The sequence below is a fragment of the Mirounga angustirostris genome, unplaced genomic scaffold (genome assembly GCF_029215605.1).
Source record: "Mirounga angustirostris isolate CCGP_5_RB_7025 unplaced genomic scaffold, mMirAng1.0.hap1 SCAF_16, whole genome shotgun sequence".
NCBI lineage: Eukaryota > Metazoa > Chordata > Mammalia > Carnivora > Phocidae > Mirounga > Mirounga angustirostris.
This window is the reverse complement of record NW_026991724.1, coordinates 55,695,583-55,707,344: the sequence shown is the minus strand read 5'-3', so window position 1 is coordinate 55,707,344 and position 11,762 is coordinate 55,695,583. Positions and strand designations below refer to the sequence as shown.

The 11,762-nt window shown below is 43.5% G+C and overlaps 1 protein-coding gene across 7 annotated transcripts in view; it reads left to right on the top strand.

Annotated features, from left to right (window-relative positions):
- LOC123856088 (KRAB domain-containing protein 5-like) overlaps positions 1-11,762 on the top strand; it is a 212,269-nt gene that overhangs the window by 153,670 nt on the left and 46,837 nt on the right. The window contains exon 7 of one of the 7 annotated variants that reach the window (XM_064581754.1): positions 6,476-11,554. The exons of the other annotated variants lie outside the window; for them this stretch is intronic. Within the exon in view, the coding sequence (XP_064437824.1) occupies positions 6,476-6,507 (32 nt within the window). The 3' untranslated portion in view covers positions 6,508-11,554. Of the gene's footprint in view, positions 1-6,475; positions 11,555-11,762 lie in introns of those variants that run through there. 7 annotated transcript variants of the gene reach the window in all.

The following is an 11,762-nucleotide window of genomic DNA, read 5'->3' as shown; positions in this document are numbered from 1 at the left end:
ATATCCTCTAAGGACTTACCTTCTGTTCTAGTGTCTTCCATGGCATTCACAGTGAAATCCAAAACCCTCCCCATGGCCAGTGAGGGAATATGTGATCTGATTGCTATTCCATTGATTGTGGAGGCATATGAAAATCTGTACACTTAGGAGTTTGCAAGTGGAGGCCCCAATGTCTTTTACTCCTCTCTCTCTCTCTCTCTCTCTGTTTTGGTGCATTTGTCTCCTGTAGACACACACAAATTCTGCTACAACATAAGGAATGTGGGGTAGACTGACCCTCCTCGATCCAAACTTACATAGAGCAGCTCTCCCCATGGAGGCTTCCCCATTGATGAGACCCTGTGCTCTGTCCTCAGAATTGTACCTGGGAGCCTCAGTGTTTACATTGGCCTCACAGTGGAATAAGTTGGGCCGTGTCATTAAGACTTAATTGATGCTAGGCATTATTGAGGACTAAGTGACAGAAGCTTTGGGGTTGGGACCCTGGAGATTGCAGTTCTAAAATCTACACAAGGGATCCTGATGTGACGCCAAGGCGGAGAACGAATTTTCTAAATATTGCTTTTCAAAATTTCATGTATATATATGGGCGCCTGGCTGGCTCAGTTTGTAGCGCATGTGACTCTTGATTGTGGGGTCATGAGTTCAGGTCCCTTGTTGGGTATTGAGATTGCTTAGATGAATAAACTTAAAAAAATTTCATGTATATACAAACCATTTGAGGTTCCCATTAAAAACAGATTCTCTGGCCCCCACACTCAGATATCACTACTCCCTAGGTCTGCATGAAGCCCATTAATTTGTGTTTTTAACAGCCATTGAAGTTGCTGTCCCCAGACATCATTTCCAGTAGCACTGAGAAAGCAAAAGATCAAGCCTGAGTCCCTTATACCCAGTCATCCTTTTTATTTTTTTTTTAAGGATTTTATTTATTTATTTGACAGAGAGATAGCTAGAGGAGGAACACAAGCAGGGGGAGTGGGAGAGGGAGAAGCAGGCTCCCTGCAGAGCAGGGAGCCCGATGCGGGGCTTGATTCCAGGACCCTGGGATCATGACCTGAGCCGAAGGCAGACGCTTAACGACTGAGCCACCCAGGCAGGCGCCCCATACCCAATCATCCTATATCAACACAAGTATTGCCATTCCCAGTGAAGACTGACATCTCCCGGAAAGAAGACTCTGCTCATCCGCTGCAAGCTGGGAAGGGACTAGATAAGGCTGTGGTGTCTGAGCAAGGCTGTTTTGGATAAATAGTATGTGCTCATTCATGAACGGAATGTTTTTTGAGCATCTACTACATACTCCAGGTATATGAGGATGCACTGTGTCCAGGATACTGTGCTGGGAATCTTGCATACATTATGCATTTTAATCTTACTAAAGCCCTGGGAACTGGGTACTATATGTTCATTTTTCCCAGGAGGATTTAGATGCTGGGTGTGCCTCCCTGGGATTGTAGAGATTGTTTCTCTTCTTTTTCGTTATCATTAACCTTAAAAATAATGTCATGATAGCACAAATATAGAGAGCAGACATAGAAAGGAAGGGTGGATTAGAGGCTCTGAGTGAAATTTGATTCATCAATCATTTGCATTTATGTATTTGGTTAATTTTAATGTGTGGACTATGAGTGGACATCTCAGGAATGGAAGGTGGGATGTTATGTGTTACCTTGGAAGCATTGTTTCAACCAGACATGTGAAACTGACTCCCTGAATTTTTAGTCCTTTACTCTGCTTTATCTAAGTCTGAGCCTCAGGAAGGTGTGAATGCCAGTTTGGGCCACCCAGGTGGAGCTGCCAGGAACTCTGTTCTCTGAGCTGTTCTGAGAAGGGAGGCACGGGGACTGACAGTGGAGCCGTGGAGGGCAGTTTCGTGGTCTGAGCTCGTTTTCTACAGAATCTGAAATGAAAATTCTGTGTTAGAGTCTGCAAACCCCATTTAGGCAAAAGTACTATTTCTGATGAGAATTCTGGGGCAGCTGAGGTTTATGCTCATAGTGTTAGCCCCGAAAAATGAATCCGGAACTAGGATGTCAGAAGGTCTGCTGGAGAGGTGGGATTGATGGGCACCTCATGCGTTCATATTGCACAGGGCGATCCTTTTTTTTTTCTCTGAACTTTTTATTGACATTGGCAAATTAAAATAGAATAAATTAACAAGTATTTTTTCAAAAAAAATGTTTTGCACAAAAATACTGTCAAAATTTCCTAAAACGCTTTCAACATAGTAGTATCTTTTCATGTACTGAATATAACTATTAGCACCGTGTCAAAAACGTTGAGGACAGAGGGGCGCCTGGGTGGCTCAGTCGGTTAAGCGACTGCCTTCGGCTCAGGTCATGATCCTGGAGTCCCAGGATCGAGTCCCGCATCGGGCTCCCTGCTCAGCAGGGAGTCTGCTTCTCCCTCTGACCCTCCTCCCTCTCATGTGCTCTCTCTCAAATAAATAAAATCTTAAAAAAAAAAAAAAGAAATATATTTGGGGATTTATGCAAAGGCAGTAACATAAAGATGAGCAAGGGAATACATACTCATAGGGACAACAGTAGTCTCCACTTGGGGTCTGCAGGCAACACCTGTAGGTACAGACATGTATTGTAGGGCATTTAATAAACTTGTAATGGGCCTGGATGGTGAGTATGTGGCTCTTAAGACTTCTGTGTATGGGGGCGCCTGGGTGGCTCAGTCGTTAAGCGTCTGCCTTCGGCTCAGGTCATGATCCTGGAGTCCCGGGATCGAGTCCCTCATCGGACTCCCTGCTCGGCAGGGAGTCTGCTTCTCTCTCTGACCCTCCTCCCTCTCATGTGCTCTCTCTCAAATAAATAAAATCTTAAAAAAAAAAAAAAAAGAAATATATTTGGGGATTTATGCAAAGGCAGTAACATAAAGATGAGCAAGGGAATACATACTCATAGGGACAACAGTAGTCTCCACTTGGGGTCTGCAGGCAACACCTGTAGATACAGACATGTATTGTAGGGCATTTAATAAACTTGTAATGGGCCTGGATGGTGAGTATGTGGCTCTTAAGACTTCTGTGTATGGGGGCGCCTGGGTGGCTCAGTCGTTAAGCGTCTGCCTTCGGCTCAGGTCATGATCCTGGAGTCCCGGGATCGAGTCCCTCATCGGACTCCCTGCTCGGCAGGGAGTCTGCTTCTCTCTCTGACCCTCCTCCCTCTCATGTGCTCTCTCTCAAATAAATAAAATCTTAAAAAAAAAAAAAAGAAATATATTTGGGGATTTATGCAAAGGCAGTAACATAAAGATGAGCAAGGGAATACATACTCATAGGGACAACAGTAGTCTCCACTTGGGGTCTGCAGGCAACACCTGTAGGTACAGACATGTGTTGTAGGGCATTTAATAAACTTGTAATGGGCCTGGATGGTGAGTATGTGGCTCTTAAGACTTCTGTGTATGGGGGCGCCTGGGTGGCTCAGTCGTTAAGCGTCTGCCTTCGGCTCAGGTCATGATCCTGGAGTCCCGGGATCGAGTCCCTCATCGGACTCCCTGCTCGGCAGGGAGTCTGCTTCTCTCTCTGACCCTCCCCCCTCTCATGCTCTCTCTCAAATAAATAAAATCTTAAAAAAAAAAAAAAAGAAATATATTTGGGGATTTATGCAAAGGCAGTAACATAAAGATGAGCAAGGGAATACATACTCATAGGGACAACAGTAGTCTCCACTTGGGGTCTGCAGGCAACACCTGTAGGTACAGACATGTGTTGTAGGGCATTTAATAAACTTGTAATGGGCCTGGATGGTGAGTATGTGGCTCTTAAGACTTCTGTGTATGGGGGCGCCTGGGTGGCTCAGTCGTTAAGCGCCTGCCTTCGGCTCAGGTCATGGTCCCAGGGTCCTGGGATCGAGCCCCGCATCGGGCTCCCTGCTCGGCGGGGAGCCTGCTTCTCCCTCTGACCCTCCCCCCTCTCATGCTCTCTCTCTCTCTCATTCTCTCTCTGTCGAATAATAAATAAAATCTTAAAAAAAAAAAGTTGAGGACAGAAACAAAATAAAAATCTGTGAGATGTTTGCCCCTGGCGAAATTCCACACCCTATTACTGTCTGTACACACGGGGGAGGGAGACCGCCAACTTGGAAGTGAACAGTAGGACTTTTGCACATGGTGATCCTTGATGTCCAGTCCCTTATCCCCACCTGCTCTGGGTCCCTCTGCACTGTGGCCGGTGCGGTGCTCAGGATCTTGAGGGTTCACCTGCATTCTCTGCGTGCGCACGTGTGAAATTTTGGCACTCGGGAAGGGAGAAGCCGTCAGATCGTCTGGGTGTAGTAACATTAGTCAGAGGGAGGACCGGTCTGTCCGTAGACTCTGGTCCCAGCTTGCCTGGACTGCGAACTGAGGTGTGTGGGCTTGGTTTGGGTGGGATTCAGGTGTGGTGCTCTGAAGACCTCGGCTGGTGAAGGAAGGAGGAGAGGACTGCAGGTTTCGGCCCGAAGGGGCTGTGCGCGCCACAAGTCCTCTGTGCGCATGCGCGGCACTTGTTGGGCAACTCTATCTGCGCAGGCGCTGTGGGGAGCCATTGCCAAGGGTGAAGTCTGGGGAAGTGAGGGCAGAATCGCATTGGTGTGTTGTGCGCATGTGCAAAAGTGAGCGGAGCGGGGCGGGCACATCTGTCGCACTGTCTTCTGCGCACTTGCAATGTGGGTGAGGAGTTTAGGCCACTTGAGAAACTGGTCCAAAGGAAAGGTGGTACCGTGTGATCTTTAGCGATGAAGCGATATACATTGAAATTTTCAAGTGTTAATTTGAGCATTTGATTTGCCTACTCAGTTTGTGAGGCATGGGGAACCTGGGTGGCTGAGTGGGTTAGGTCTCCGACTCGGTTTTGGCCCAGGTCATGATCTCAGGGTGGGGAGATCAACACTGGCATTGGGCTTCTGGCAGGGCTCTGTAGGTAGTCTGCTCGAGATTCCCCCTCTCTGCCCCCTTCCCCTCCCCCCCTTAATCAATTAACTGAATGAGTAAAATATAAATAAAAATATGAATATATAAAGATAGAAGTAAGTAAAAATCAATCTATCTTTAACAAAAAAATTAATGATGTCCCACCTGTAGGAGCTACTAGTAAGATTTTTTTTTTTAATATTTTATTTATTCATTTGAGAGAGACAGAGAGAGAGCTGGAGCAGGAAGGAGGGGGAGAAGCAGGCTCCCCGCTGAGCAGGGAGCCCGACGCAGGACTCGATCCCAGGACCCCGGGATCATGACCTGAGCCGAAGGCAGAGGCTTAACCATCTGAGCCACCCAGGCGCCCCGTTAGTAAGGTTTTTATTGAGAGGGTATGGAAGCAAAGCAAGGACACTGCTTGATTGGGTATACCTTAAGTAGTTGCCTTATTTCTGGAAAGCCTAGCTGACTGTAATTCTTTGTTCTCAAGTTCATTTTCTTCCTTTCCAACGCAGTGACTGTGAATTAAGTTGTGATTTGCTTATCGAAGCTACCGAGGCATTAGAGCCCCCTGAGTCAGTGGCTTCCCTGTTTAATTTCTTTAACAGTGAAAACACAGTTGGTAGGATATTACTGACTTTCCTGCTCTCTTTTTTTATCCATTTCCAAGAGTAGTTCAGCAGTTGTTCACTCATTATAAAAATGCAGTCATCATGGTGCAACAATCTCATGTCCAGGAACCACCCAGTTAAGTCACTTGTATCTAAATCAAAGATCCACATTTCATGATGTGTGTGATAGCAGGAGACAGATATATTTAAGTATGTAAATGTATAAAAAAAAAGTGTTTCGGGGAGCCTGGGTGGCTCAGTTGGTTAAGCGACTGCCTTCGGCTCAGGTCATGATCCTGGAGTCCCGGGATCGAGTCCCGCATCGGGCTCCCTGCTCGGCGGGGAGTCTGCTTCTCCCTCTGACCCTCCCCCCCCTCATGTGCTCTCTCTCATTCTCTCTCTCTCAAATACATAAATAAAATCTTTAAAAAAAAAAAAAAAAGTGTTTCAACAAGGGTGCTATATTGACAATTACCACCAGATATGGTATTTTAGGAATGCAGTAAATCCATTTCTACTGGTATGAAAACACCACCTTTAGATAGCATTGGTTAACAAAAGCAATTTGATTGACAGTAAGTTTGATGTGACCATATTTATGTAAACATTAAAGGAAGTGCGAAATATTGTAGTTTGTGTGTGTGTTATATAATTTCAAATGGAACTTCACATACCCTCTGAAATTGCACAAGAAGGAAGATACAGCTCAAACTGATGAGCTGTTATATCTGAAAATCAAACTATTACTGACTGGGGGCAATGAATGGGGACTTTTACTTTAATTTATTTAAATTAAAAATGAATAAATAATTTCTATTTTACAATTAAATTTATGCCTATGTGTAGATGTTTTCCAACTTTACTGTGACTAATTTCCACATATTTAGGAGCTAAAAAAGAGTACTCTGCTATTTATGTGTCTGACTTTCAGTGGATTTGCTGTTTCTGTTTAGGGTCCTGTAAAGTCAAAATCAAGGTTTCATGAGGCATTGGATTCTCACTGCAGCCTCCAGGGGGGAATCTACTTCCAGGACCATTCAGGTTCTTGACAGAATCCATCTTTAGGGATGCCTGGGTGGCTCAGTCATTAAGCTTCTGCCTTCGGCTCAGGTCATGATCCCAGGGTCCTGGGATCGAGCCCTGCATCGGGGTCCCTGCTCCGCGGGAAGCCTGCTTCTCTCTCTCCCACTCCCCCTGCTTGTGTTCCCTCTCTCGCTGTGTCTCTCTGTCAAATAAATAAATAAAATCTTAAAAAAAAAAAAAAAAAGAATCCATCTTTAAAGACAAATTGGAGTTTTGACATGGGGCTAAATTCTTTATTCGGATCCGTGGGTGGAGTGTTTTGGAGTTCCTGGGTAAGTTCAGGTTGACCTATTGAAACTAAAACAGTTTTAGGTAAACTCTGTGGGGATCTTCTCTACAGGGTGCACAAGGGGGATGTCTAGCGTTCCAGTGGAGATGGTTGTTCACAAGGGCAGTGGCTGAGGTGTCCTATCAGAAGTTATATTAGCATGTGACTCTGCAGGCTGTTATTTAGGAAATGCACTGGTGAGAGGGGCTGGTGTGAGTTCAAGTCCCCCGTAATCCAACTGACTACACAAAATGGATGCCAAGTAGCACTACCATGGAGGAGTTTACCTAAACTGTCAACAGTCCCCCTATATAATCTATCATGTATCCATGTTGATGTCCCAGGAGTTACAAGGAAGAGAAACCAGTGCAATAGATAAACTGTTGGAAATATAACCACACATTATTTAAAGTCTGAGGCCACTGAGAAAGTGGATTACTAGTTATATTATATCACCATTATCAAATGCGTGGTAGATACCATCTGTTGTCTACATTCTTAATTAAGGTGAGATAGGTTAATATTGGTGGCAGGATAATACATCATCCATTACCTATCAGTGTTAACACATTAAAAGCCAATATATTCTATCATTAAAATATCTTAGGATTATACAAAGACTATGTTATGCATTTCAAATCCACTGTGTGATCCTTGTTGAAAATACAGATTACAAGCATTCAAGAAGCATTCTTGTTCTGGTATAATGACCTAGGAGTCATAATTTCAATAATTTTCAGGCCTCAAGTAATTTTTACGAAGTATCGATGTACAATTATATGCCCTGTTAGGGAAGAGTTAGCTATCCTCTACTGATATCTGGGAAGGTTTCTTCAATTCAGCCATATCAACTAATATTCTGTACATCTGTCTGTTGCTATTGTAAGGATCTATCAGTATTTTAATGGATTGCCACCACTTTTTCTTTGTTTTTGACTTTTTAAGATTTTAATTCCAGTTAGTTAACATAAAGTGTTATATTAGTTTCAGCTGTCCAATATAGTGGTTAAACAATTCCATACATTACCCAGTGGTTATCACAAGTGCAGTCCTTAATTCCCATCATGTGTTTAACCCTTCACCCAACCCACCTTCCCTCTGGTAACCATCGGTTTTTTCTCTATCCTTAAGTGTCTGTTTTGTGATTTGTCTCTCTCTCTTTCCATTGTTCTTTCTCTGTTCCATTGTTCTTCTGATTTTTCATTATAATTTTGATGTGTTTTCTCTTTTGCTTTGTTCTCTCCTATTGTTGAGATACATGCAAGCAGTTCCTGACTCCTTTACCCAGCCAACAGATCATACTGACTACTCAAAACTAATTCACTGCAGTGTCCCCTCTGAACTCTACAACAATGGCCTTCTGTAATAGCTACACGTAGGGACAGATAGGGACCAATTTCAATGCATGGGTAGGGACAGCTCTACAACCCCTGTCACCTTGAAGAAGTTACAGAATATGAGCCCTTCACCCTTCAACAACCTTAAATATTTATGGACAGAAAATTAGTCAGGGGTGAAATGACAAGGAACAGAAACAGTAAAATGCTCACCTTAAGCCCAAAGTGCTGACCTATAGCCTGCATAGTTTTGATAAGAATCAAATGTAGTTGATTGCTACATTCTTAAAGGGTCTCATGACTGCCTGTACATCTCACCTATAATTAATATTGAACTGAATGATAAGCAACAGAGAAATTTTGCAAAAGTAGTTTTACAAGTAGAAATTTGAAGAAACATTTATGATCTAATACTTCCTGCATGACCCCACCCCCTGAGGTCTAAGCATATAACCACCAGCTTTATGCAACCAAAGTGCAACTCTTTCTGCCCAGGGGTCCTGTCCCCCTGCTACTTGAATAAACTTACTAAGCTGCATCTTAAACATCTCAAGAATTCTTTCCCACCGGATGCACTGAGTGATCACACAACAATTTTGTTACCAAAAAAAAAAAAAAAAACAACAAAAAAACAAGATTGGCTGCAGGTTGTTCCAAAAGCTAATACTCAAGACACGAGTTTTGACTGGAAAGAAGTATGAGGTTTATTCAGGAGGCCAGCCTGAAAGAGAGAGAGACAAATCACAAAACAGACTCTTTATTTTTTTTTTTTAAATTTTGACAGAGAGAGACAGCAAGAGAGGGAACACAAGCAGGGGGAATGGGAGAGGGGGAAGCAGGCTTCCCGAGGAGCAGGGAGCCCGATGTGGGCTCGATCCCAGGACCCTGGGATCATGACCTGAGCTGAAGGCAGACGCTTAACGACTGAGCCACCCAGGCGCCCCCACAAAACAGACTCTTAAGGATAGAGAAAAAACCGATGGTTACCAGAGGGAAAGTGGGTTGGGTGAAGGGTTAAACACATGATGGGAATTAAGGACTGCACTTGTGATAACCACTGGGTAATGTATGGAATTGTTTAACCACTATATTGGACAGCTGAAACTAATATAACACTTTATGTTAACTAACTGGAATTAGGTAGAGGAAGAAGGTAGAGTCTTGTCCAAAAACCAACTCCAAAGTTTCAGCCTGTCCCAAAGATTTTTTTTTCTTACAAATGAGTTTTATTTGCATTTCTGACCCAAGCACAGACCCCACATACAGATTTCTCATCCAAAGATTTTTAAGGGAACTTGGAGGCCAGTAATTGGTAAAAGAGGAGAATGGGAGTCTCTAGCACTTCTTGGTTCCTGCAGACTCAGTGGTTATTGTGGTTCTTGGGGGTGATGCATTGGTGCCCCAGGGGAGGTTATGCAAGAGGATTCCGATCCACGTCTTTCTGGGAAGCAATACATGACCTATAGATACACAAAGAGGTTTGGTTTATCAATCACACACGCTAAAGGTGCATGCTAAAATTTAAAGACTACTAAGTTGGGCAAAGGGGCCCGGGCAGGGCTTTTATGTAACTTAAAAAAAAGGTCCCCTAGGTTTATTCTGTTGCTGCAAATGGAAGGATTTCCTTCTTTTGTGAGGTTGATTATATACCCAGAATGAATTAGATGGCAGACCTCTATCAGTAATATAACAAATATCAGACATTAACTTTTTATATTATAAAGAGTTGCCTGCCTGGTGTTGCAAACTATTGTTTGACAAAATTTGCTCTTTCCTTTTTCCTGTGAATATGCTTACCCCCTTTTGAAATTCTAAATCCTTATACTCAAGAATTCTTAAGTCACAGTGGCATGTAAGCATCAATTTCCTGTGGTTGAGCCTCATATTTTTGAGGTTCCCATAATTAAGAAATTATTTTTTTCTTGTGAATCTGTCTTACATCAGTTTAAATATTAGACCGGCCAAAGAATTGAGAACAGATGAAGAAAAATGGATTCCTCTCCTAACATTCCTTCTGTTGTTGAAAACTGACCTTCGTGTTTCAGACCCAAAATATAATGTGAAGACAGAGTTGGGGATAAAAAGGAACAATAGCTTTATTGCTTTGCTAGGCAGACGAGGCTGCCGCAGTTCGGGGCCTTCAAAACTGCAAGCCCACCCAGAGGAAGGGGCTGGGAGTTTTGTAGGGAAATGCAGGACCTAGCTGGTTTCGACAGTAATTGTGTTTGTGCTTCCAGCCTTATTTACCAGGTTTTCAGAGTGGTACTGGATTCCTGGGGTGGGGGGTGCAGAGAAGACGGAGAAAGGGGGAGGGGAAGGTTGCTGAAGAGAGGAAAAAGGGTATTTAGTTTAATATCAAGCCTTGCTGACATTTTAATGCAGCCATTTTGATTTTTGTTCAACATTATGCTTTTAAGTGGTTTCACTTTGAGTCACCAGAATAACTGTATTAAGACCACTTCATATTTTATAATGGGCAATCACTCAGTATTTTCTAGAATGGCTAAAATAAAGGAAAAGGATAACACCACATTTCTGTGAAAATATTGAGGAACTAGAATTCTCTTATATTGTTGATGGGAGTGTAAAAAGTACATTCAGTTTGGGAAACGTTTGGCAGTTCCTTAGGAAAATAAACATTTGCCTATTTAAGAGGAGCATTTTACCATCCCAAAATAATGTGTCTTTGTCATAAGGATTTTTCTATGTTGATTTTTTTGTTTGTTTGTTTTTGTTCTTTTTGGTTTTTGAGGGAGAAATTGTGAGTGAGCTGGAGGGGGGGAGGGGGGAAGAGAGGAGAGGGAGAGAATCTTAAGCAGGCTCCTGGCTCAGCAGAGCCCGACCTCATGACCCTGAGATCATGACCTGAGCTGAAATCAAGTCTGACTCTCATCCAACTGAGCCACCCAGGCGCCACTAGGCTGTTATTTTAAAGAAAGGGCAGACAAAGGAAAAGCTCTGAAACCCAGTATGTTTACTTTTGTAAGAGATATTTGCATTTATGAGGGAAAGCTCCATTTGTAAGGGTGTCTCCCTCTGCTTAGCGGAAACAGGGAGAATGTATAAATCTCCAGAAACTCTGATCAGTGGAAAAGGCATGGATTTAAATCCGGATAACAATCATAGCCCTGGTTGCTGTCCTTTGCCTGGTCACCTCCCCCAAATGCTTCCCAATAGGATCACGTGTGGAATTTCAAAACCGATCATTGCTGGTGCCCTCCTCCTCAGATTCTGTCTATTGGTGTGGGTGGAAAGGACAGTGTCGTTTTAATTAAGGGCTCCAGGTGATTCTAAGTGAGGCCAGGATTAAGCACGAGGGCTGCCCATTAATTTATGAGAGTTGAGTATAGTTTTTGGTGCAAGGAGAGGCAACAGGGTCTCTGCTACATGAGTCTGAGAGGGTCAGATCCTTGCAGCTCACAGTTCCTATGCTGTAGCTGAATTTGTGGGCGTCAGTGGGAGGGGAGGCCCCCTGAAAGCAGAGAACGAAAAGTCAGGGATTGGTCTCCAAGTAAGAGCTCACAGTTTCTGAAAGGCTCCTGACACAAAGGA